The 26,138-nt window shown below is 37.1% G+C and overlaps 1 protein-coding gene across 1 annotated transcript in view; it reads left to right on the top strand.

Moving 5' to 3' along the window:
• The first annotated feature begins 178 nt into the window (after window positions 1-178).
• LOC129373196 (dynein axonemal heavy chain 8-like) overlaps window positions 179-26,138 on the top strand; it is a 37,720-nt gene continuing 11,760 nt past the window's right edge. Inside the window, 64 exon segments of the mRNA XM_055050972.1 lie at window positions 179-302; window positions 1,134-1,256; window positions 1,351-1,485; window positions 2,209-2,293; window positions 2,476-2,627; window positions 2,972-3,158; window positions 3,316-3,479; window positions 4,427-4,600; window positions 4,794-4,907; window positions 5,237-5,341; window positions 5,418-5,484; window positions 5,487-5,515; window positions 5,611-5,754; window positions 6,750-6,947; window positions 7,836-7,912; window positions 8,004-8,103; window positions 8,187-8,306; window positions 8,378-8,513; window positions 8,593-8,658; window positions 8,661-8,779; window positions 8,864-8,944; window positions 9,408-9,524; window positions 9,778-9,897; window positions 10,030-10,164; window positions 10,254-10,360; window positions 10,452-10,530; window positions 10,629-10,752; window positions 11,230-11,390; window positions 11,605-11,731; window positions 12,316-12,551; window positions 12,890-12,994; window positions 13,086-13,262; window positions 14,150-14,250; window positions 14,341-14,478; window positions 14,572-14,812; window positions 14,988-15,187; window positions 16,701-16,854; window positions 16,944-17,107; window positions 17,220-17,322; window positions 17,737-17,841; window positions 18,200-18,361; window positions 18,937-19,161; window positions 19,252-19,424; window positions 19,519-19,697; window positions 19,771-19,958; window positions 20,028-20,114; window positions 20,194-20,301; window positions 20,386-20,520; window positions 20,633-20,794; window positions 20,898-21,144; window positions 21,771-22,012; window positions 22,124-22,264; window positions 22,345-22,576; window positions 22,903-23,045; window positions 23,140-23,274; window positions 23,389-23,511; window positions 23,608-23,821; window positions 23,902-24,011; window positions 24,101-24,264; window positions 24,345-24,534; window positions 24,623-24,745; window positions 24,828-24,958; window positions 25,561-25,714; window positions 25,862-26,026. Coding sequence (XP_054906947.1) covers window positions 1,215-1,256; window positions 1,351-1,485; window positions 2,209-2,293; window positions 2,476-2,627; window positions 2,972-3,158; window positions 3,316-3,479; window positions 4,427-4,600; window positions 4,794-4,907; window positions 5,237-5,341; window positions 5,418-5,484; window positions 5,487-5,515; window positions 5,611-5,754; window positions 6,750-6,947; window positions 7,836-7,912; window positions 8,004-8,103; window positions 8,187-8,306; window positions 8,378-8,513; window positions 8,593-8,658; window positions 8,661-8,779; window positions 8,864-8,944; window positions 9,408-9,524; window positions 9,778-9,897; window positions 10,030-10,164; window positions 10,254-10,360; window positions 10,452-10,530; window positions 10,629-10,752; window positions 11,230-11,390; window positions 11,605-11,731; window positions 12,316-12,551; window positions 12,890-12,994; window positions 13,086-13,262; window positions 14,150-14,250; window positions 14,341-14,478; window positions 14,572-14,812; window positions 14,988-15,187; window positions 16,701-16,854; window positions 16,944-17,107; window positions 17,220-17,322; window positions 17,737-17,841; window positions 18,200-18,361; window positions 18,937-19,161; window positions 19,252-19,424; window positions 19,519-19,697; window positions 19,771-19,958; window positions 20,028-20,114; window positions 20,194-20,301; window positions 20,386-20,520; window positions 20,633-20,794; window positions 20,898-21,144; window positions 21,771-22,012; window positions 22,124-22,264; window positions 22,345-22,576; window positions 22,903-23,045; window positions 23,140-23,274; window positions 23,389-23,511; window positions 23,608-23,821; window positions 23,902-24,011; window positions 24,101-24,264; window positions 24,345-24,534; window positions 24,623-24,745; window positions 24,828-24,958; window positions 25,561-25,714; window positions 25,862-26,026 — 8,922 coding nt within the window. The 5' untranslated portion in view covers window positions 179-302; window positions 1,134-1,214.

Here is a 26,138-nt window from a genome sequence, read left to right as displayed (position 1 = left end):
CTTTTTTTTTCATGATTAAGACGGGGGAGGGGAGGGCAAATAATTAAATCAAATATCAGATTAGGTCTGAAGGTTTCTTTTCCAAATTTTCGCCAACAGCTCGGCTCGCGACAGTCAAAAGCTCTATGAACCGTTTGAAACCAGCAACGGTCACAGTAACGTCTGGTTGCGGTGGAAAACGTCACCAGGATACACGAAAGATTATTATTATTATTTGTTTTGTTTTTTTAAAGAAAACAGCCGAACTGACGAAAGAAATGCCTTCAAGAGAAGCTCCAGTTTCAAGAGAAGGTTCCGTTTCGGTAAAGTCGTTCTTTTTTTCTTTTACTTTTTATTATAAGTAGTTATAGCGTACTGAAAGCAAGCAGCTATGCCGAGGCTAACGGTTGAGCTAACATAATGTACCTGTTAGAAAGGAGGAGAAAGGATAACTTTTTAACAATTTTTAAATATATATATATATATATATATATATATATATATATATATATATATATATATATATATATATATATATATATATATATATATATTGTTTTTGACAGAGTGCGCAGGGTGGAAGTCCGAGAGTGAATCCGCAGAGCGTTAAGCGGATATTCTGTAACCGATTGATAAGAGTGACGGTTTTATTGGTGATTAAAGATCCTGATAGGTTAACATTATCAACGTCCAGTTGCCAAATACCATAAAGTCCAGTTTGAGACCATCTTGCCAGTGAATGTTTACACAGATTATCTTGTGTTTTATGAAACAGTTTAACAAGTTAAGGTGCATAAAAATTATCAAGCACTTTTAGTGAGCTTTTTTTTTTCTTTTTTTTTTTAAATCATTTTATTGCTGGGGTTGATACCAACCACTGTCTGGTGGTCTCTCAGGACATTGGGTAAGAAGGATGTGTTTGGGGTCTGGTGTGGCTCTCCTGCAGTCAGATAGTGGGAGGGTACAACTTGCCCAGGTCACATGTATTGCAAAAATACACAATTCAATATTTCTTAACTAATTGTCAAGAGAACATTTCAGACACACAGAAGGCCCGTTTTCCTTTCTGCTTTAACTTCATTTTTTGAGGCTTTTTTTTTGTAAAGAAATAGAAAACATAGAATTACATATGACTGTGTTCTCTGGCTTCATAGTCATAGTCATAAAGGGAGAAGGAGAGCTGAGATTGTAAACAGCAAGGAAGCCCTTATACCTGCCTACCAAACATTTTCATAATGGATTCACAAAACCCAAGAGCAAGCAAGGTTGGAAATGAAGTGAGTCTATTTTTCCCCTTGGCCTTTTGATTTTACACAGCAGATTTAACTTGTCTCTTAACTGTTTGCTAATTGCACTTCTTGCCTTGTTCAGTCCATCTTTAAGAAGGAGAGAGATGAGCGGAGAAAGCTGATTACCTCTTCACACAAATACATGTTTGAAATATTGGCAAATGAGCTATCTTTGACCCCATCGGCAGTTGAGGAATTTGTTTTAGATTCTCCATCGGTGAGTCTTCCTTTATGGCTTTGCCTTCAAAACAACAATCAAATCAGTCAATGGAAAGGAGGGAATCTTTGTATGGATTACCTCCAGAATCACAATCGCTGGATTGTGGTTATGGGCTGGTATGAGTTTCTAATCTAATGATTAGAACGATAAGTCCGATTAAAGTTCAAGCATTTACGGGATGGTTTTGGGGCCGAACTGAGCTTAGTTTGCTCATGCCTTGGGTCGGTCAGGACAGCAGTTCCACTATTGTCCTTTGGCAACTTTGAAAATATCATTTCAAATATCATTGAAGCTGGAAAGTTCTTGGTTTTTAAGTGTATCTTTGAGTGCAGCTGAAGGGAGAATCTTATATACACAGCTGTACTTTCTCTGAGTATTTTTGCCCCTCTTTTCCTCATACATTTTGTGTTGTGAAGCATAGATTTACAATCTCTTCATAACGAGACTGCAAAATATTGCGAAGAGATAATGAGTTATTGAGCGCCTGATTATGCCAAACAGCTGTGTCAAACATCACAAATGCATGATATGTGATACAGTATTGCATTGCGTGCATTTTTTTTCCATTTCACTTTTTTGGGTTTGATTTGATGTCTTTAAATTCAGAAATGTTGATTTTGGTTGGATTGGTATTTAATAACTGCATCTCTGCTTTTTGTGTGTTGTGGACATGTTCTTACCATGTTCTGCTTGCTTGTTTATTGTTTTTTTTCTGCATAGCTGGCTGCTTTTGATAAGTTCTTCGCTGCTGGAGGTTGTAAAACGATCTCCTTTGTCTACCAGGAGTCTGACCCCCCAGGAGTAGGTAGGATTACATGCAAAAAGCCTTGAATTCTGAAATGTCTGTCCCGAGTCCATCTGCTGTTAATTTTTTTCATCTTACAAAGCTTAAGCAAATTTTAGGCCTATCATTAACAGATTTCAGTTTTCTAAAGCAGTAGTTGTTGCTCATGTCACTCACTTAGGCCATTTTGCGTTTGGTTTCAGAATGTGGGCGCGCACTTCAGGGACCTGCCGCACGAGAAAAAGGACGCAGGCTGATTTTAGCCGATTTAAGAGAAATCTCTCTGACCGGACTCTGCTGCTATTTTGTTCGAACAGACGTGAACGATCCTGTGACTCCTGAAAGAATACACGAGGTAAAATTTTATGTAGTTTTTCTCTGTGACTTTATTTGTTGTATTTATTTATTTATTTGTGTGTATGTGCAAAGTTATTCTCGTTTTTAAGGTTCACTCATGCAAAGTAGGTAGACAGTTAGAGTGCTCACTCACTGTTGAACGCAAAATAAATTATCTTACATCACAAAGAGGATGAATGTTTCACGTGGTAGAAGAGAAAAAATACAATGTTAAAAGATACATGTTCCCAAACGTATTTGAGTCATTCACCATTGTGTAGTATCAAAATAAATAATATTACCTGTGTTTATTATGCTTCTTCCATTCCTTCTAACGTTTTTTTTTTTCTGATTGTCTCATAGCAAACTTGTTTCTCTGTGTTTGATGCCACTGAGGGCCTCCTAAAAGGACTAAAGAATGCCTATGGATTTCTGCTACCAATTCTTGAGGCACAGGACAACTGGGGAGCGTTGGACCAGTCAAAACACGGGGAAAAAACAAAAAAGATCTTCCTGGAGAACTTCAAACATTTCCTGGGCACGCTTGATGGTAGGATTTTTCTTTTTTGGATTTTCACTGTGTACTCTTTCAAGTTGACTAAGTGTTAACAGAAGAAAAATACATCTATGTTGAGGAACTACAAAACTCAAACAATACTTTAGTAGAATTTATTCATATATATATTTTTTTTACTTTGTTTTACCAGACCTTCAGATAAGAAACACCAGTGTTGTTCATTTGAGCAAACCGTTAGGGGTCAACTTTTCCAAACTGACGTGTCTTGAAGAGATGAAAGCTGCAGCTTCTGACTTTGAGGAAGTGCAGCGACTGGAAGAGATTCTGAGGCGCTGGTGCAAGGAAATTGAACAAGTTTGTAATCACAAACATTTATCTGTGTTGTCTCTTGTGTCACAGAACTGCCTTTGATTAGTACTAGAAGTGGCTAAAACAGGATGAAAGATGCTGTAAGCCACAAAAAAAATGAAGTGTTAGCTTAGACCGGTACTTATATCTAAATTGCTAACCAAACGTAGCAAAATTGACAAGTTAAAATTACTAACAGTCCTTAAATTTGTATTTTTCTACAGAGATGCAAAAAAGCATTTTTCTGTAAATTCTCTTTGCCTTTTCCAAAATTAAGTAATTTTATTGAAACTACAAAGTATTTATATTTTCATAGAAAAGGAATTTGTAAATCACAATTGATCTAAAAAAAATATAAAAAAGGTCTCACCTCATTAAAAGAAAGACATTCAATTTTCCAAATTATCTGGTTGATATTTTGTTGCTTTAATAAAATGCTTTGATGTATTTTGGAACATTTAAATCTGCTTTTAAGTAAAATTTTGCAGTCTTATGTACTCTGAAATTACAGTAAAAGCAAAAAGAAAAAAAGTTTACAAATAGATTAATACTATGTGTTGTACCTGATATTTTAAAAAAATTGTCACTCATAATCTTTGGCTGAAGATAACATTGAAACCTGCCCCCCAAAAATATTCTAATGGTGTAATATAGTTAGGGGTCAACTTGGACACCCCTGACTTGCTTAAAGTATGTAGAAACCTAATCGCTAGTTAGAGCCTTCAAAGGGTCAGGGGGTCCCCAGAAAAGCTTGAAACATGAATCATAAATCTAAAAGTTTGAAATTTAAGCACAACAAATTAAACTTGGCCCCCAGATTCCACCAGATTGCTACTGAAATGCTGTTGGTGAAGTGAAGTTCTTTGCAGGAAGATAGGGCCCAGATCAAATTCTGCTGAAGGCGACATACAACGCTTAATCACTGTAATGTGTTTTATTTTCATCATGATCAGGTCCTGACTGAGGATGATCAGTTGAGGAAAATAGATGCTGAGGGACCTCTGAGCGAGTTAGAATACTGGAAGAAGAAGCACTCAAAGTTCAGCTCCATCGTCAATCACATGAAAAGTGAAGAGTGTAATGCAGTGGTAATGGTACTCCATATACGCCGTTCCAAAATGATAAAGGTAATAATAAGGTTTAGTATAGACTATAAAACATTTTGCACCGTGTAAAACTGAGTGTTTTGAGGTTATGTTTTAATTAACTAGATTCTAAGAAAGCTGTATTTCTGTCAGGAGGATGCTTTAGCGTGTTCCTAAAATAACTTATATAAACAACTTAACATACCCTATTAACTCAAACCATATCCTTGTGTAGGTGTGGCGGGATCTGGACAGGAGGATAACAGATCGTGTAAATGAATCAAAAGACTATTTAAAATTCCTGTCCACACTGGAGAAAGTCTTGGAAGCACTGTATAACAATGACCCGGTATGTATTTTAGGCCATTTAATGAGGAGCTAGAGCTTGTGTTATGATACATTGAATGAAAATATTTGAAGGGGGAGTATGAAGGATTAAAAAACTTTTCATTTTGTGTGCAAGAATGACATAATTTAAGATTGTACTTTGTTGGTCTCTACCGTAATTATTAAAATGCACCAAGGTAAGTTTTTATTTGACACGCAATTCACAATGTGAATTTCTCTGCCACATATTTGTACTACTTGTTAGAGGGATGTTCAACTCTTTCAGAAATTGTCTTACAACCCTTTTTCTGCATGTAACATATCTGTATTATAAGTTGTTCATAATTCCAGGATTCCCTCATAAAAGTGCAAAGTCTCGTCAACGCCATTGAATTAGTTCACAGTGTACCACTGTTCCGCAACATAAATGAAAAGATGCCATCACTGTTAATTAAAGTAAGTGTGTTATCATTATTATTTAAGATTTAAGTTGTTTTCTAAAAATTAACTATTCAGTTGTATACATTTTCAGGTCACAAATCAACTGGTTACAGCGTGCAGAGCACATATTACTGACCATGGCAAGAGTTTAATATGGGATCATCCGAACAGCTCATGAGAAAAATGCAGGTGACTGTGATGCTAATACTTCTTATTGTGTGTGCTTGCATTGCTTTGGCTTGACTTCAGCAGTCATTACCTGTTGTCTGTTCTGTTCTGTGTAGGACTGCATAACTTTGTTTGAGGCGTATCGGTCCTTCTTCCATGAAAAAAAGCTAACGGGAAAATCAGACCAGAAGGGAAAGACTGTGCTTTCAGAGCGGCATATTTTTGGCATGTTTGAGAACTTCTGTAAAAGACTTAAAAAGGTCAGTGTTGCCTCTGAGGCTGACATTGTGGAGATAGCCAAGTATGTATGGCAGCTGACAGGTGTAAACACGGTGCGAATGGTGCAATGAGCTGCAAACTGATGTAAATGCTCACTAAGGGCAAAATGAGCTGCACACAGATGAATTAGTCAAACTTCAAAAACCCCCAATGCAATCGCAAAATGCTGGAATCACAAATAAAAAGTTGCAGCCACAGGAAATAGAAGCAAAAGGAAAAATGCTGCAAAAAAGCAAATTCAAAGACTCTGCAAACTTGCTCTGCAAAGCAGGAATTCTCCAGGCCACTGGGGAGTCTGGAGTAGATAATTATTATCAATGTAAAAATGCTACTGGAAGAGACTGTGTGTTTTAAAAAGAGATGAAATATAAGATACTGCTTCCTTCCTCCACTTTTCTTCTGAACATTAATTCAGTCTTTGCTTAGATTCAGGTCCAATATGATTTGTTGGTCATCTCCCCCTCAGGGTCTTTCGCACTTCTATTTCGAAATCTTTTCAATCAATCAATCAAGTTTACTTGTGTAGCACGTTTCAGCGACAAGGCAGTTCAAAGTGCTGTGCAACATAAAAACACAAAAATTGAATGAAAAACATTTGTTCAATTGAGAAACCAACAACAAGCATTGATGGCTAACAAGCACCTGGAGCATCTTCCGGCCCAACAGCAGCCTCCTTTTATACTCAGCACCACTGCTGTCAGTTAACTTGTTTGCTTCTGGCACAGATGTCCTCAATGATTGAGGACTTTATCCCATTACACATAGAAGCTGAATGTTGCTTCTCCCTGTTTGCTTCTAGTTCTGGGTATGCAGCGTAGACTAGACACAAAATTCTACGTAAAACTCATTTTGCCATCTGCTGTGTGTTAGCACCTGTCAGCCATCGTACAAATAGGGTAGTTTTAAACAAGTGCTCCTCAACAAGACACTTTTACAACACTACCCCAAGAATTAACACGTTTATTATCTTTTGTAGATCGAACAAGTAATCTCAGTGTTCAAGACATTTGAATCTCTTGGAAAGTCAAAGATTGAAGGCATCGAGGTTCTTGCCAGACAATTCCAGAATGTGTCCACAAATTTGAAAAGAAAGCAGTATGACATATTGTCTCCAAAGATGACTGAATTTGATGGCGATTATGTCAAGTTTATGAATGAAATCAGCCTAATTGAGGTATGTCTGTTCCTACATTATGATCATTGTCTTTCACGCAATAAAGGTAAATTTTTTTAAGTTTGACTCAAAGACGTGGGATTCAAGTTTCAAATATATTTTTATGAAAGAAGGAGTCTGTTTCAGAGTGACCCAGAGAGACTACCAACATAAATCTGATAAAGAATGTATGGTGTGACCTAACAATTAGGGTGGTAGTACTTAGGCCTTTCAACCTCAAAGAATTGGAGCTCAAGAAAAAAACCGCGGAAACTTGCAAAAAGGTTTTGTTGAGCCAAATGTTTAAAATTGTCAATAATTAAGTTAAATTGGACATATAATGCAAAATCCACTTTTTAATATTTAGTCATGTTAATTTTTCTCTATTCACTATGATGTCTTTTTTTTGTATGACGTCACCCCATTTGCTGTGGATCTACTAAACAAGTTCATGACTTCCGGCTAATCAGTTTTTTCCCCACAACAATTTTGTAGTTCAAGTTCTGTTAAGTTGCAAGTAGACAAGTCAAAATGTTTGGCTCTAGCGTGTATTAATGCGCATGATTCCTTACATTGCGTCCTGGCATCAGAGCCTCATTGAAGTTCTAAAGCGCTCCTCAGAACAAGGGTAAACGAGGATTCTGTGGACCTACAATGGCGAAGAACACAGACCAAAGCATCACAGCGCTACTTCATATAGATCATTTTGATTTACATGTGAAGGGGAAGGATTTAAAAGCGTGAACCACTTTAATACAATACATACGCATGTCTACTTTATTTTAAAACCATAGAGAGTATCGTTAAAAAAAGAAGGATGACTGGTCTATGCAGATTAGTGTTATCAGTTTCATAGCTTGATGCTGAAACTACATTGAAATTTACATGTCTTCCTGTTCATGTCGACAGAACAAACTCCAGGTATTCATGAATTCATGCTTCTCAAAAATCTACTCATCGCAGCAAGCTCTGGCACTTCTACAGCGGTTAGTAACACTCATCATAGTGCATTGTAAGTTATTGTATATCATTTTATTGTTATTTTATTATAATTCTATTAACTTTTCTTTTTCATAGATTTCAGAAGCTGAAGCTTTCTTGTCTGGACACACAAATTTTCCACATTTTGCATAATGTTCTGCAGTGCTATATCACAGAAGTGGATAATATCACAAAGGTTTATAGTTTGATAGAACTTAACAAAACATAGATACATAATGTAATTTAAGAATGAAACAATTTCGACCTCTTTGTTTGTAGCTCTTTGAGAAGGAGCATAAGGATCCTCCGGTTGCTAGAAACATGCCTCCAGTGGCTGGCAGAATTGGTTGGGCCAGGCACCTTTTTAAAAGGATTCACGAACCCATTTTTTTCATAAAAGTGGGTTGATTTTTATAAAAGGCAAGAGTTGTGCGTTTCCTTGTTATTGATTGGTCTTTCTTCCTCAAAAGGAAAACTCGGACGTTCTGTCAAGTGCCGATGGGAAAAAAGTGCTCAGACTGTACAATCAAACGGCAGCCTTACTGGTGGAGTTTGAATGTCACCAATACCAGAAATGGAAGGATGAAGTTTCCAAACTAGATCACAGTAAGTCCCTAGTTTCCTGCTAAATGCTGGCATTATTTTTTATAGGACACTTAGGCACTTTTTCTGCTCTTGGTGACAGTCCTAAATCATACCCTGCTGGTGCGTCACCATAAGACCAAAAAGTTTTTGGCTAACTTTGATCCAAAATAACTGAGGTCATTTGGGAAACAAAGTGTTTGTTAACCATGGGTCTAGAGGTTCCAAAGCAGGCTTTAGCTCTTCTCAATATGGAACGGAAGTTACAGGACAGTCACCTAAGGCTTAAGGTAAAGTACATTTTTAGCTATTTCACTACAGTGGTGAAACGGATGGTAGTAAGCTGATACAAAGTCACTTGAATGCCTTTTTAGACCAATTTGGAAGAGTATGAATCCACCTGTGTCAGCATTCGTGATGACTTAAGCAGCTTGCTTGCTTCAAAAGTTAAAAATGTAAGTATTTTGTAAATTCAGTATAAGTGTTACATATGGGAATAACTAGGATTAAGTATGGGACTTAATTTTAGTTATTACCTAGGGCTAGATCAGTCTGGAAAAAAGGGGTTTGGAATAACTTTTATGACCAGACTTCTGTATTTAATTGTCTATTGTATCCTCTCTCTCCTCCTTCCTCAGATTATTACACCTGTCCTTCATTCCCTACTTCAAAATGCTCTTCCTATAATCCTTCTTTCTTTGGGTATTTCATTTTTTGTTTTCTGCCACTCCTTCTGTCATTCCTTCTTTCATTCCTTGTGACCCTCTTTTTTTCATGGGTCCTTCCTTCCTCCATCCTTGCTTGTAAAAGGAAGTTACAAGCAATTTCCTTTTAATTCAACCAGGAAATGTATGGAATTGTTACAGTTTTGTGGTTATAATTTTCTTTAATGCTTGTATATGGGTGGTAATTTAATAGGTTGAAGTTGCCCTTCGGTTTGGCTCACTGCTGGTGACGTGGCCATCCTTCCACCTGGACAAGTTCTTTGATGATGTTGAGTCTGCTTTGACTGAGCTCAAACACGTTGTACATAAGGTATGTTTCTGAATATAAAGCGCTCCCTACCTAGCAATTTTAGATACAGAGTTTTCAGTGATACAAAAAAAAATATATATATATATATTTATAAAAACCTGAATTAAAGCTAAGGGAGTTATCCTTTAACAACCAAACTGTCTTGATATTAAAAGTTGTGTTGCATGTAGAAATGATTGACTATGTTGCACTTGACATAATTATGATGATGTTCTTTTCCAAAGTACATTAACTTGCCTCTCCTTTTCACCAGGCGCAACATATTTGTAAGGCGCACATTGATGATGTCCTGAAGGAAATCTCAGAGACTGTGGTGATTGACCTTCCAGATGATTACGCGTTGCCCCTGCCGGATCTCATTGCTCTTAATAAGGCATGACCGTAATGAGTAAAAACTGGAATGTTGTCCTTCAGTTTTAGCTTTAATTCTTATGTGATTTTTAAATCCTTATTGTCCCGGCTTTTTTATTGTTTGCGGTTTTTTTTTTTCTTTTTTTTTTTTCAGAAGTTTAGTCTTGAGTGGGCAGACAAATTGAATACCAGATTTGCTCAGGTTAAGTGTGCAATCAAAGAGCTAGGAATTGTATTGAGAGGCAGTGATGAAAGCAAAGTCCACGAGATCTCAGTTAACTTCCAAAGAGTATGTTTGCTTACCTACTGAAAAACATGTTTCATTCTGCTACACACAGTATTTCACACTATTTATGTGGAGTTGCCTTTTTTTTTCAGGAGTTCAAGAAGCTTTACGAACTCTTCAGTACAAAAGTGTTTGAAACCCTACTCAAGACAATTAGGGGATCCCTGGATATCCTTAGAAAGAGAATTGTTGGCACAAGGTAAGTATGTCTGTTTTTGAAACAACCAACTTGTATCAGAAAACTTTGGATGAATCACTTATAGACAAACATTAATGGATATTCAATTTAGTACTTTCCAGAAGTGGAATGCTGGACCAAGTGTGGATGTGATGATCAAAGCTGAAGCTCAACTTCACACCTCCAAAGTGGTAAGTTTCTTCTTAATTACAAGTTTGATTTACCATAGCAGTTAAAGTAAACACATTAGTGGTAAAATGCTTCTGTATCTGATAAATGTGTTTATTAGGTAATGATTCCCAGTGTAGATGAGATCCAATCCGGTATAAATCAGCTCTCTGATGCTGTGGTGGAAATCAGCAAAGGAATATCTTGGGATAGGGAGTTTAACTGGAAAAGCTCTGAGGCCAAAGGTAACTAATAGTTAAAGTGTAAATCGGAAATAAAATAAATGGGTAGGAATAAAGTACAACCCAGTGACTAATGAACATCAGTTGAGTCACTCACTTTGAAGTGACCACTCTTCCTGAACAAACATTTGTTGCATTGCATTGAGTTGTTAACTTTACATAATTTAAAATGTTTCCAGTTAATGTTTCCATCATTTCCATTTCTTAAAAAAATTGAATTGTGTGAATATTTAACAGCATCTAGAACCACAATTTTCAGATTAATAACACGTGGGTGCTATTAAGTTTTGATGAAATAGTATTCATATTGAAAATTTACGCGTTATGCCACAGATGACACTTTATGTCATCTGTGGCATATATGTTCTCAAGAACATATGACATTTATTTATCTATTTATTCTACTTCATGTTTACCTTTGGTTAATGGTTGCCTGTCACTTTTCTGCTTTTTATTCTTCTGTCCATGCTGCCAAAAAAGAAAATTTCTATCCTTTGGTTTTTGAGCACAAGGAGGTTAGAAAGATTTTTGCTGCTCTAAAAACTGCTGTCACTAGCCAAAGACCATTAACAACTGATACTCTGAAGAAGTTCAATCAATTCCAGATGCTATGGGACGTGGACAAGAACCTGAAAGTCAAGGTTTGTTTTTCTTAAGTAGTTTGTAATTCAGAATATCGTCTGAACGGATGTATTTAAGAACATTTCTTTCACATATGTATGACGGCTACATTCAATAATATTGACTAACTAGGCCAATATTTATAGTTAGCAGAAAAAATGCTTTGAAAATATAACAAGTAGAATTTTAATCTGAAGAACTTTTTGTTTCTTATTATTAAATGTGTTTCTAAAGGAATTTATGGACAAGAAACCATCTTTGGTCCAGATAAAGTCTGAAATCCAGCACTATGACTCAGTGGAGCAGGAAATTGAAGCTGTTCAACCTCTCATTCATGTTGAGTGTATTGAGCTGTCAACAGGTAAACTTACTTATGGTTTGTTTTAGATAATAACTAGATAATGTCCATGGTGTAATTTATTTTTATTGAATATTTAATTTCTTATTTCTACTTCACATTGCATTAGACTACATTTAACACACAGGGAAAGTTCATTAACAAAGTATTAACAAAGTGCAGTTGTGTCCAGTGGGATTCCAACACATCATGTAAAAAGTTTGCAACAGAATATTTTTTATGTTTATTGTAAGATTACAATATTATATTAAGAAATCCACATCTACAATAAATTTCAGTCGATGAGACTGAGTATGTAAATATTCCATGAAGCTGTAATCTAGAAATTTGAAGACAATCAAAGGATGACAAAATTAACTATGGACACTTGAAGGTCTTTTATATCTCTCCACAACAAATTAAAAAGTTAATTCTCCAATCAGCTCTATCAAAATTTTCCCTTTTTGTAAAAGAAAAACACCCTGACTTTAACCATCTATTGTTTGATGTCGGGTTTTTGTTAAACCTTAATAAAGAACATTCATCAAACAACTCCGTGGTAGTTTATGTTCAGGTTCTCCATAAGGAATGTGCTATTGTGAATGCAGACACTCTTAAGAAGACCTTGATAGCCGAGACCAAGGCCTGGAAAAAACTGATTTGTAAATACCTGAAGGAGAAGTACAAGAAGAAAAAGATTGATGTCGCCATAGCGATTAACAGATATGGCGCACAGCTGTCAAAACCTGTGGCGGACCTGGAAGGTGCGCGTCAGGCAATGGCTACCCTGTCAAAGCTTCGTGAGGAAGAAATACATATTGATATGACACTGACTAACATCAAGGTATGACCTGCACAATTTACCCTTATATTGCAATATAAACTTAGCAGAAAAAGAAGGTAAAGTTGCTTTTGGTGAATTTTGTTGCTGTTTTCCCTTATAGCAATGTTCTTAAGAATAAATCTTATATAGCTGGAAAGCTTGCTTGTTTCCTCTGAAATAGCACTACATTTGTAAAGAAAATTTAATGTGTAGATTGGAAAGATAACAAAAATATATATTTATAGAAAGAGAGAGAGAGATAGATAGATATTCACACATACATCTATTTATGCAATAAAACAATGCATAATAATTGTTGACCATTTTCTATGTCAATGCTACAAAAAAACATTTTACAGGAAGCTTATGAGATTTTGACCAAAAGCGAAGCAGTGATGACCAAAAAAGAGGTTGAGGGGGTGTACGTCCTGAGCACTTTCTTCACAGAACTTCAGGCTAAAGCCGTCCGTATTCCCAACGAACAATAATTTATCTTTGTTAAGATGTTACAATGCATTCTGTCCTTGACTTAAAAATAAATCTTTCATTTCTTAGAGGTCAGTCCAGGAAGTGCTTATCATTATGCAACCCAACTTCAAAGAAGACCTTGTGGGATGTGTTACTGTTTTCAAACAAGATGTTGACACTTACATGGTAGAATTTGATCAGGACGGTCCTTTGGTGCAAGGAATTGCTCCACAAGTGGCTAGCCAGCGGCTCCAAGGATTTCAGGTGACACTGTCATTTAAATGAAAACTTGCATTGGTTTAGGATTCATTTGACTTTTTTTTTTTTTTTTTTTTGTCATCCCATTTAAAGTTCTGAACATTTCTGTTTCCATTTCTTAAAAAAATATATCAAACACAAAAAAAGGAAACTATTTGCAGCATCTATCTTATTCTTAGATCATGTGCTATACGGTGTAAATTCCTTTGGTCTGGGTTTTTTACATTTGAAAAAGACAACAAGTCTTAACTTTTGCGGATTATTAACATTACACAAACCAAGGTTGAGAGATGACCCCTGTATGCTGTTAGGTAGGGAAAGACTGAAAAGTCATTACTGATCATAAAAGTATTTAACTATGTTACTTATTACTTCGGCAACATAAAATCAAACAGAATCTGTTCTCAAAAGTGCAGATTTTTATCCTCCTTTGGATGAAAATCTGTTTATATTTTGCACAATAAAAGCAAAGCTTTGAGTCCTTTGATGGTTGTTTTAATATTACATACTGTCACCACGTTCACCTAGTCTCCTTGCTTGTTGATATGATAATTCACTATTGCAGGAATAGTCCATCTTTAAGATGCACCAGTTGAAGCTGAAAGTCAAGCTTTCTATGATTTGTCTGATTGTTTTATCAGACAAAATGAGAAGAAACTTAGTTATCAGAGTGCCTAGAGACTAAAAAAATTACTCTGCTGTCGGTGCTGCTGTCATAAAGTTACCGCAATTAGACTTCTTGCAACACTCTCAGGAATCGGGTGGATTACAAGAACTGAAATTAATTGATAAGGTTTTATTCCTTCTGACTAATCAGTATCCTGCTCGATGTTAAATCTAATGTTAGCTTTTCTTTTCAATAACCTCTGTTAAACATTTTTGTGTTTGTTCAGGCACGATTTGAAGAACTATGGAAAAATTTCACCACCTATACTTCTGCGGAGCAGCTCCTTGGCTTGCCAGTTACACAATATGAAAGCCTGCTTCTCAAAAAGTTGGTGACGCTTTCTTTCCATTATCCATAAATGCATCTCAAAGAAATAATTTCAGTATCTAAAATGCATATTTTAAATGATTCAAATAGGAAAGAGCTTGATCTGCTTCAAAAACTGTACGGCCTGTATGATGCGGTGATGAGCAAGATTGATGGATACTACAAAATTCTGTGGACAGAATTGGATATTGAGAAGATCAACGCAGAGCTTTTGGAATTCCAAAATAGGTGAAGTGTTTACTGTCATAAATGTTTCATTTTATTTTCTTTCACTTTCTTGGTGTATTCAGACAGTATTCTGTGCATTATCTGTACCCGCAGGTGTCGGAAGCTCCCCAAAGCCCTGAAGGAATGGCAGGCCTTTGATGACCTAAAGAAAACCATTGATGATTTCAATGAGTCATGTCCTCTGCTTGAAATGATGGCTAACAAGTCTATGAACCGCAGACACTGGGATCGGATCACATCGTTGACCGGACACGAGTTTGAAGTGGAATCTGAGTCTTTTACTCTGCAGAACATCATGGAGGCCCCTCTTTTGACCTACAAGGATGATATTGAGGTCAGCTTGCAGTTTGCATAAACCTACTTTTTCTTTAGTCTTAGATGAAAATATGTTTTAAAACGATGTTTTGTTGTTTGCAGTAGTAATAGTGACGTTGATGCTGTTTATGATTTTAAGCCAAAGGTTCTATTTGAATCATGTGTTCATCTCCTACGTTTTGGTGCTTTCTCAGGATATCTGCATATCAGCAGTAAAGGAAAAGGACATTGAGGCCAAGCTGGTACAAGTGAAAGAGCTGTGGGCTGTTCAGAACCTATGCCTGATGAATTTCAAGAATAGAGGAGAGCTAATGCTGAGAGGAACAGAGACGACGGAGATTCTTACCATCCTGGAGGACAGTCTGATGGTGCTCGGTTCACTGCTGAGCAATAGGTATGAGAATCTATTCTTACTAGGGTCCACACATTCAATACAAACAATTAAAAACACATGACATACATAAATTGCACAAATTCAAAAATAGAAACAACTACAAAAATAAAGAGATACAAATACAAAATGGAGACCATGGATCAAAACAAAATGAGTGGTATTTCGGAAAGTATTTTACTATGTTATATTCACTTCAATAGATTAAGAAACAAACATTCAGAAAAACATGCGCAAACAGTATAGGAAAATATAGGAGTAAGGAGAATTATTCAGTATAGTTTTTTTTTTGTAAATATCTTCTTCAAGATGATTAAAATGTATTCTTCTTAAATGTATCTCAGATACATTTTTCGATAAGGTGTTCCATGTGAATACAATACTATGCAAGGCCGACTTGTTCAAAGAATTTGTAAGAACTTTTGGATGTATAACTCTACTTTCGAATGATTGTCTAGTTTGATAATCACGTATATTAATACAAAAAAATAATTTAGAGCATATACTATTTGGCTGGTTTGAATTCATAATGTCTCTTATGAGTAATATCATTTTAAAACTAAACCTCCACCAGATTCTTAACCGGGACAATCTAATATGCTAATTCTACTTTTGAAAACACTTCTAAGTGCTTGCAGAGATTAAACACCAGCTGAAAGTGGACACTACGAAGGCAACGAATACCCCCGGAGCATTAAGCCTTCAAATGTATTAAATTATGAATTAATGTAAGAGATGTTGCATGAGAGAGTACAAATACTTGTTCTGGTGTTGATTGTATGCAGAGCTTGATGTTTTAGGGTTCCGGGGCCACATCTGGATCTTTAGCCATAAATTGGTAATTTCACATAATTCAAAAATATGGCCTTGTTTTTTCTAACAGGAAAAATTATCATGTTGACTCTAGAGAAGGAAAAAAAGACTGAAACCAAACACCACATGGACATGATAAAAATAACAATACCATATCAATGTGCAATATTATTTGGAAGGCAGTATTTGTTGGTTGTTATTTACAACTAAAATTAATTCACCACTTGTATTACATTAAGATAATAATCCAGTTAGAGAGAGTCTCAATTGGCCACACTTCATCAATGAACTAGTTTACTGCGCTTCAGGTCCTTCAGAGACAGTTGAAGGCAGTAATATCAGAATCTGAATTCATAAACTGGTGCAAACTTAGTCCTGATAGCCTTGGCTCTGATTGCTTAGAACAGGCTGCTGGCATTAACTTTGACTTTTCCTTTCCTAAAAAGGAACTGTTAGAGAATGCAAAATTTCAGTTATCAACATGGCATCTCTTATTTTATTGTTCTGTTGGACCACTGTTACCAACAGCTTGCTCTAGAGTTTATTATGAGATAGTTTTTGAATAAATTAATTGAGCCAGTGATCCAGTCATTAGCAACACAGTTACTCCTGGCTCTTCACAAAAACAAAAAGGCCCCCCTGATAAAAAAAAACAAAAAAAAAACACATTTTGAAGCAAGATGTGTGACGTCTCATTTTACAGGTATAGCGCCTACTACAAAGGAGAGATCCAGGACTGGGTCTCAAAGCTTTCAACATCTTCGGAAATTATTGAACTATGGATGATTGTGCAAAACCTATGGATCTATTTGGAAGCTGTGTTTGTAGGGGGTGACATCGCCAAAGACCTGCCACAGGTGCTGTTCATATTTTCTGCCTTCAAAAGCTGAAAATATAATAACTGCAATCCTTCCCTTTGTAAAGGTAACTTTTTTTTCAATTACAGGAGGCAAAGCGTTTTCAAGATATTGATAAGTCATGGCTTCAGGTCATGAAGCGAGCTCAGACTTATCCAAATGTGGTGGAGTGCTGCGTGGGGGATCCTACTCTGGGGAAGCTCCTGCCAGACCTTCAGAAACAGCTAGAGCTCTGTCAGAAATCTCTTGCTGGGTAGGTATTTTACAAATAGGTTGCCCCAGTATTAGCCGCCAAAAAATGAAAACCAAGTTTAACTACACCACCATAATCTGGTGCTGAAAATTTGCCTTAATTAATTGAACAGTTACCTGGAGAAAAAGAGGCTCCTGTTCCCACGGTTCTTCTTTGTGTCTGACCCGTCTCTTTTGGAAATTCTTGGACAAGCCAGTGATTCTCACACTATACAGGTAAGAGCAGACATGCCGAAATAAAGAAAGGATTTTCTAAATGTTTTCAATAATCACGCCTTGTCGAAAAATATTTTATTGTTCTCATTTTTATGTCATGGTTTATTTTTCAACATTCTGGTAGGGAAACATTATTTTGTTGTATGCAGTAAACAAACTAATTTAATTCAAAATCACAATAAGTGCCAAACTATTTTAGGTTATTAGGGAAAGTATCCTGCTATCTTAATTAACATTTGTAGGGCAATAACCTTATTTTTATTTTTCTAGAAAACTTTTACAATTCTTGAGTTGGAGTAATGCACAAAAATTCTAATGTGCTTATACTATAATGTGTCTGTGCAAATGATTATAATTGTTTTTTTCATAATTGTTTTTATTGGAAAAAATATTCTTCTCTAAAAAAAATTTCAGGCTCATCTTCTTGGAGTTTTTGACAACGTCAATGAAGTTGAATTTGATGGGTCAGAGTATGATAAGATTTTGACTGTTATCTCACAGGAGGGAGAAAGATTACCAGTAAGTCGACCCAATATTTATCAATTGAGTTTCAGTAATTTGTTTGATTATTTTTCCAATTCAGGATGACTGGGATTTTGCTTCAAAGTGTCTGTTTTGTTGACTGCTTTTGATCTTAAATATATTTGATCTAAAAAAAATTAATAAATAAATAAAAAATGTATGTTCACTGAATTACTATGTGATTTATGTAAAAATGATTTTGGCTTTGAAGTGTTTTCTAAATGTAGTAGTTTTCCATTGTCAGAAGAAATATAAAACTAAAAGAAACTTTTGTAGCCTACTTAAAGTTTTTTTTTTATCTCTGATCATACAGTGCAGTACAATTGCATCAACATTTATTTTTTCATGATTTTAGCTGGACAATGCTGTCATGGCTCAGGGCGCAGTGGAACTATGGCTTGGCGCGCTGCTGCAAGAACAGCAGCACTCGTTGCACTCTGTCATCAGATCCTCTGACTGGGAGATAAATGATGAGGAGTTTGATCTGCTTACTTTTCTTGATAACTTCCAAGCACAGGTCAGAAGACAACAAAAGCTGCTTCTGAAAAATTACCATTTAAGTAATTTATTAGAGATATCAAATTGCCAGTGATGGGTTTTTGATGTGGACCATGTGGCTTTCTGTGAAGGGTGGCACACCACAGGGTGCCATCACAAGACCAATATTTTCTTTTGTTTTTCAGTCAGAGTAGGCTTTATCGGAATAGGTTTGTATTTGGTTGTGTGGGGGGCAAATGAGAAGGGGGCTTATACAGGACACAATTTATTCAAGAACTGCCGCTGTATGCTTCTGACTTTAGATTTCAGGTCAAGACCATCTGAAGACAGTAGTTTGTAAGATTTTATTGCATTTAGTAAAGATTTTAATGCTGAACTAAATAGCCATGCTCTACAATGAAACGTCCACATCTTAAAGCCAAATTAGATCAAAGTTAGTTGGGTCAGTTTTTCCTGACCCAGCTTTAATATCCTTTCACTGTCTACTTCGTCAGGGACATCCAAAACTGGGAAGTGTGCTGAGAGACATTATGATTTTGTAGTCAATTTTAAGAATGTATATGTTTTTGTGGGCTCTTTGGCGCTGGCTTCTAGGTTGGCCTTCTTGGAATCCAGATGATTTGGACAAGGGATTCAGAAGAAGCCCTACTAACCGCCGAGGTTGACAAGGAGATCATGACCTTTATGAAGAACAAATTTCTTGAACTGCTCTCTGTGCTAATTAAACAAACCACACGTAACCTCAGCAAATTTGATCGGGTCAAGTACGAGACTCTGGTCACGATTCATGTACACCAAAGTGACATTTTTAATGACTTGGTAAGAACTTTGAACAATCCCTCTTAACTTCAATCTTTAGTTTTTCTTGTTTTGAGTTACTTCCAGCTGTATCTCCTTCACTGTGTCCAGGTAAAGAAGCGTATACGATGTATCAACGATTTCGAATGGCTCAAGCAGAGCAGATTTTACTTCAAGGAGGACATAGACAAAGTCATTGTGTCAATTACCAACGTTGACTTTATTTATCAGAATGAGTTTCTCGGCTGTACAGATCGTCTGGTCATCACCCCTTTGACTGACAGGCAAGAAAAGAGGAATTTGAAAGTTTAGTGACTTTTTAAGAGAGTTTTTCCATCTTTATTGCATCTAAAAGCTGCTTATCATCTATCTGCCTAGGTGTTACATCACCTTGGCCCAGGCTTTAGGCATGAGCATGGGGGGAGCCCCTGCTGGTCCAGCTGGCACTGGTAAAACTGAAACTACAAAAGACATGGGTCGCTGCCTGGGCAAGTACGTTGTGGTGTTCAACTGTTCAGATCAGATGGACTTCAGAGGACTTGGCAGAATATATAAAGGTATCTTGAAGCATTTAAAGAATTAATCAAGCATTGCTTGAAATTTGAATCTGTGCCAATTTCCTATTTTTAGGCCTTGCACAGTCAGGTTCCTGGGGCTGCTTCGATGAGTTCAACAGAATTGACCTGCCGGTCCTTTCTGTTGCTGCTCAACAGATCTCTATTGTTTTGACGGCACGCAAGAAACACAAAACCAGCTTTATTTTTACTGACGGAGACACTGTGGATCTGAATCCAGAGTTTGGGTTGTTTATTACTATGGTAAGAATGATCTGAAGAAAAGATGAAGTCTTTACAATGCCGTTTTTTTAAAGAAATATCTTTGTTTAGAACCCTGGATATGCAGGTCGTCAGGAACTTCCTGAAAACCTCAAAGTGCAGTTCAGGACTGTGTCCATGATGGTGCCAGACAGGCAGGTGGGTTAGGAGTGTTTTGACTGAATAATTCTCCTGTTTACATTTTGTTTAACGTCTCCTCACTGTTTTCTTTTAACAGATCATCATGAGAGTAAAACTAGCCGCCTGTGGGTTCAACGACAATGTTATTTTAGCTCAAAAATTCTTTGTTCTTTACAAGCTGTGTGAGGAACAGCTTACGAAACAGGTGGGAACTTTACGCGTTGTCCTCAATTACACTTTTTTCCATGATAACTGCCGTTTTTGGGACTCAATCTGTCTTCCTTGTCAGGTCCATTATGACTTTGGACTAAGGAATATCTTATCTGTGTTAAGAACACTTGGGGCTAGTAAAAGAGCTCGTCCTGATGACACAGAATCCAGCATTGTTATGAGGGTACTGCGTGACATGAATCTCTCCAAACTGGTATGGGACCCAGCGGTTTAAGTCAAAGAGGCGTGTTTCATTGAATTTTGTTGTATTTTGAATACACATGCATAGATTCAGTCTTGTACACATAAATATGTCTTTATTTTAGGTGGATGAGGATGAGCCCCTCTTTCTTAGTCTTATCAATGATCTGTTCCCTGGTATCCAACTGGATTCAAGTACATATGTAGAACTCCAAGCAGCTGTTTCTCATCAAGTTGAGCTAGCAGGTCTCGTTAACCACCCACCTTGGAATCTTAAGCTTGTCCAGGTATCAAATGCGCAGATAATTTAGCTCTTTTTATATGAACAACTTTTTTTTTTTTACTATTGTGCACTTCATTCTAAAATTTTGCTCCAAACGTTCATGTTAGCTGTATGAGACGGCACAGGTGCGCCATGGACTGATGACTTTAGGCCCAAGTGGAGCTGGGAAGACCGCATCTATCAACATGCTCCAGAGGTCATTGACTGAATGTGGAGTTCCACACAAAGAGATGCGCATGAACCCCAAGGCAATCACTGCCCCCCAGATGTTTGGCCGCCTGGATGCAGCCACCAATGACTGGACAGATGGGATCTTTTCGACGCTATGGAGGAGATCGCTCAAAGCCAAAAAGGGTTTGTAGCACCAATATCTCTCATGTAATATAAAATCTCATGTTACAAATTATTCTCTGTAAAGAAAAAAAAAAAGATGGATCTTTATTTTTTTAGATATGAGACACTGTGTCATCTCTTGTCACACATGCTGGCATAATTAATTGTGGGTGTTATGCCTAAACATAAAGAAATCAATCTTTTCACTGATCAAATAAATCTTAGTTGACAACCGCTTCGGGAATTCAGCATGATGAGGTGAACACATTTTCATCAGTTCAAAGAACATGAAGTTGAAGTTTGATAACTGCTGAGCTACAGCTACTAGCGAAAATCAACTCCTTTAAATGGTAAAGAAGTTACCATTTAGCTTGCTATAATAACGCTTTGTCTAGTCCAGAGGACCCCAAAGCACTTCACACTAGGGTTAGTCATTCATCCACATATTCACACGCTGCACTAGCACCATCGGGTCCTCTGACAACCTCCAGTTGGCAGGGCGGGTGAAGTGTTTTGCTCAAGAACACAACGATGGAGATGATCATTGTGCCTCGCAGGGTTGTATAACTAAACACCTAGAAGGCATGTTAAACAATCAACTTAAAAAAAAAAAAACTAAGTATAGATTGTGGCTTAAATATTTTTAGGGGAAGCCATATGGATTGTCTTAGATGGCCCCGTGGATGCCATATGGATCGAGAACCTGAACTCTGTGCTGGACGATAACAAAACTCTGACCCTCGCTAATGGAGACCGCATCACTATGTCACCAACCTGCAAGCTGGTGTTTGAGGTGCACAACATGGATAATGCGTCTCCGGCCACCGTCTCCCGGGTCGGTATGGTGTTCATGAGCTCCTCTGCTCTCAGCTGGCAACCAATACTCCAGGTACAGTTTATTTTATTCGAATCATAGCAATTGTATGTTCATAAAACCTACAGAGAAATAATGACACATAACATGTGGATTGATTAGTTGAAAAAGGTCTTTATTTTGCAGGGGTGGGCCAAAAAACGCAGCGCAAGTGAAGCACATAGTATTTTGAGTTTGTATGACAAAATATTTGATGACCTTTACTTGTTCATGAAGCAAAATCTTAAACCTAAAATGGAGCTTTTGGAGTGTAACTATATCATGCAGGCATGTATTTCAAAGAAACAATTGCAAAGTAATTTAGCATCATGCTTTATGCTCATTTGAATAAACTTCTTTTCCTTCAGTCGGTTAACCTACTGGAAGGTTTTCTGCCAACCAAGGAAGTACCCGGCTTTGCCGGAAGCAAGCACCTTGAGCGCATCTTTGTCTTTTGTTTGATGTGGAGTGTTGGAGCCATTTTGGAATTAGACGGCAGGGACAAACTAGAGGAGTACATGAGAGCTCATGAAAGCAAGATTGATTTGCCTTTGTCAAATGAAGGAGAGACTATATTTGAGTACATGGTCGACAATAACGGTAAGCTGGAGTGTGTAAAATAAGTTATGTAGATGTGTGGCATGAATGTGTGACCACCATTGTTCTCGGTCTTTGCATTTTTGTCAAAAAACTCCCTGTGGGGTCACTGGTGTCTGTTTCTCCAGTGTTCCTGCCTTTTACCTACACCAGCTGGGATAGGTTTCAGGTTCCTACAATCTTAAAGGCTACTGTATCAACATAATCCATTAATTTTTACTTGCTCACAAGAACAGTAGATTGTAACTCTTTGGAAAATCGTAAAAGGTACTTTTTCATTTGTACAATCAAGTGAGGTTTAAATGTGTGGATGACAACTTTTGTTTTAGGAGAATGGTGTCACTGGAACAATCACGTCGGGGAGTACATCTATCCAACTGACGACGTGCCTGACTACACTTCCATTCTCGTCCCAAATGTGGACAACACAAGGACCTCGTTCTTGCTAGAAACTATTGCAAAGCAACGCAAGGTAATACCTGCTGCTTTTAAAAAGCCTTTTTTCCCCCCTACAAATCTGTTTTTTATATATCTGGGTGTAATCCAACAATATTTCATACATTTAGGCTGTTCTGCTCATTGGGGAGCAAGGCACAGCTAAGACAGTAATGATCAAAGCCTATGCAAAGAAGTTTGATCCTGAGATAGACCTCTTCAAATCGCTGAATTTCTCCTCTGCCACTGAGCCCATAATGTTTCAGGTTAAGTCTGAAATATAAATATAATATAAATTTTTTCACGTTATGGGTGAATTTTTACACTTTTTTTTCTTTTTTTGTTCTTTATTTTTGCACATGCTCATTTTCTTCTTCCAGCGAACAATTGAAAGCTACATTGAAAAACGAATTGGCAGCACCTACGGGCCACCAGGCGGACGACGAATGACTGTTTTTGTTGATGACATAAACATGCCTGTTGTCAACAAATGGGGAGATCAGGTCTTGCACATATTTGCCTCTTTTCCGGTGTTTTCTGTTGAGTAGGTTAGAAATACCAAATTCTTTCTTCTTTTTTTAACGCCGTTGTCGAACCAGATCACCAACGAGATTGTGCGCCAGATGATGGAAATGAGTGGCATGTACAATCTTGACAAACCTGGAGATTTCACGATTGTTGAAGATGTACAGATTCTGGCTGCCATGATTCATCCTGGTGGTGGAAGAAACGACATCCCAGAAAGACTGAAGAGGCAGTTTACAATCTTTAACTGCACTTTGCCATCCAACAACTCCATCGACAAGATCTTCGGTAGCGTTCGGGAGGGTTTTCATTGCATTTATTTCCTTCATTTTGGACATTTAACATTTTGCCAATACCTTGTTATTTAGGTATAATTGGCTGCGGATATTTTCATGAATGCAGACATTTTAAACAAAGCATAACAGAGATGGTCAAACGTCTAGTGCCTGCTGGACGGATTCTCTGGCAGTGGACAAAGGTCAGTACCTGGTTTGAGTTTTAATGTAGGAAGCTGTTTTATTAATACTGACGTTAAACTGATATTGATATTGATATTGTCACATTAAGATAAAAATGCTCCCCACACCATCGAAGTTCCACTACATCTTCAATCTAAGGGATTTGTCCAGAATTTGGCAAGGAATGTTAAACGTCAAAGCACCGGAGTGTTACAACATACCCACACTGTTGGCTCTTTTTAAGAGTGAATGTACAAGGGTGATAGCAGACAGGTACTGTGCTCACTTTTTCTGGATCCCCACTTGAAAGTCGAAAGTTAGAAAAAAAGCCCTAAGATTTAGTTTCATTGCAGGTTTATTAACGAGAAAGACAAAGAGTGGTTTGAGGAGAAATTATGTCGTGCGATCCAAGACATTGATTCGCATCTTATCAATGGACTTCATCCCGAGCCATATTTTGTGGACTTCCTCCGCGATGCACCTGAGCCGACAGGAGAAGAAGACGACGATGCCACTTTTGAACCACCTAAAATTTATGAAATGGTAGGAAGTCGTTTTCAATCGCGGTTCTTGGTGGAGTTATAAGGTGCAAACCGTCACCCAAGATCTGTGTGAACTAACAATTTCTTAGGTGCCCGATTTTGAGTTCTTATCAGACAAGCTGAAGATGTATCAGGCTCAGCATAATGAGATAGTAAAAGGCATGAACCTTGATCTGGTTTTCTTCAAAGATGCAATGACTCACCTTGTCAAGGTCAGATGTAAAACCACCATCATGCAAGTCTTTCAATGGTAGCTTATTGGACAATGCTAACTTTAGAGTTGCCTTTCTTTAGGTCTCACGAATTATTCGCACTGACAACGGAAATGCTCTGCTTGTGGGTGTTGGAGGATCCGGGAAACAAAGTCTTGCTCGGCTGGCTTCATTCATAGCTGGATACACTGTCTTCCAGATCACGCTGACCAGGTGAAAACAGCAAACATTTTAAACCAGGGATGGCCAAACTGTGTGATTTTGTTCGGCCCCAGCTGCAAATTAACAAAAGAATATAACTTTGAAATATCATATCATGGAAGCTGTTAAGTACAACATAAAAATTTTGTATTTTTACAACCAAGCTTTTGTAATAAGTAGAACCAGGTCTATCCAGAGTCTCCTGTTAAAAAGCCAACTTTGCTGCACCAATATAAGCTTATATTTAATTGCTTAAACTTGGCCGAATGCATCGAGTGTTTTCAAAGAAAGTGACCCAAATCCTGTTCTTAACTGGAACTAAATTTGTTCAGTCGAGCAATAAATTTGTTAAATTACTTTTAAGTCCTGGATCTATGATCAATGACATCCATGTTGTAAAAAAACAAAAAAAAAGAACTATTATTATTTTCTTGGCCTGCAAGTACTTTTGACTCAATTTTGGCCTATGTGACAAAAAAACATGGACACCTCTGTTTTAGTCCAACTGGAGGGCAGAGAGATACAAGTTCTATTCTTGTCTACTGCTGCAAGCACTGAGCAGTTTTCCTCCCAAATGCCAGTCTATTCCTGAATCTTTGTTTGCTTTATGAAAGATCGTACAACATGAATAATTTCAACGATGACATCAAAGTGTTGTACAAAGTAGCTGGAGGTGACGGCAAAGGCATCACCTTCATTTTCACCGACAACGAAATCAAAGATGAAGCCTTCCTCGAACACCTGAACAACGTGCTTTCTTCAGGAGAAGTGAGATCCCGCAATGATTACAAAACCTTGGAATATTTTTGAAGTTTCATGTCAAGTACTTTAATCCTTTAAGAGAATTTTAGATTCTAAACTGTAAGTTTTTGTTTTCAGTCCTGTTGATTTTGTGCAAAATAAACCCGTCTGCAGGTCTCCAATCTTTTTGCAAAAGATGAGATTCAAGAGATCACCCAAAACCTCGTTGCAATCATGAAAAAGGAGTTTCCTCGCATCCCACCAACCTTTGACAACCTTTATGAGTATTTTATATCGCGGGCAAAAAAGAATCTGCATGTTGTTCTTTGCTTCTCACCAGTAAGTTAAAATGTACAATTGTTAATTAAAAGCAACAGACTTTTCAAAATCTTTATAATTTTATGTTATTCTTGTTGTTTCTAATATTATTTGAAAACTATAGCTCTAAATT

Source organism: Poeciliopsis prolifica, unplaced genomic scaffold, assembly GCF_027474105.1.
Source record: "Poeciliopsis prolifica strain line A6 unplaced genomic scaffold, Auburn_PproV2 SCAFFOLD002, whole genome shotgun sequence".
Taxonomy (NCBI): Eukaryota; Metazoa; Chordata; class Actinopteri; order Cyprinodontiformes; family Poeciliidae; genus Poeciliopsis; species Poeciliopsis prolifica.
This window is presented reverse-complemented; position numbering and strand designations above follow the sequence as displayed.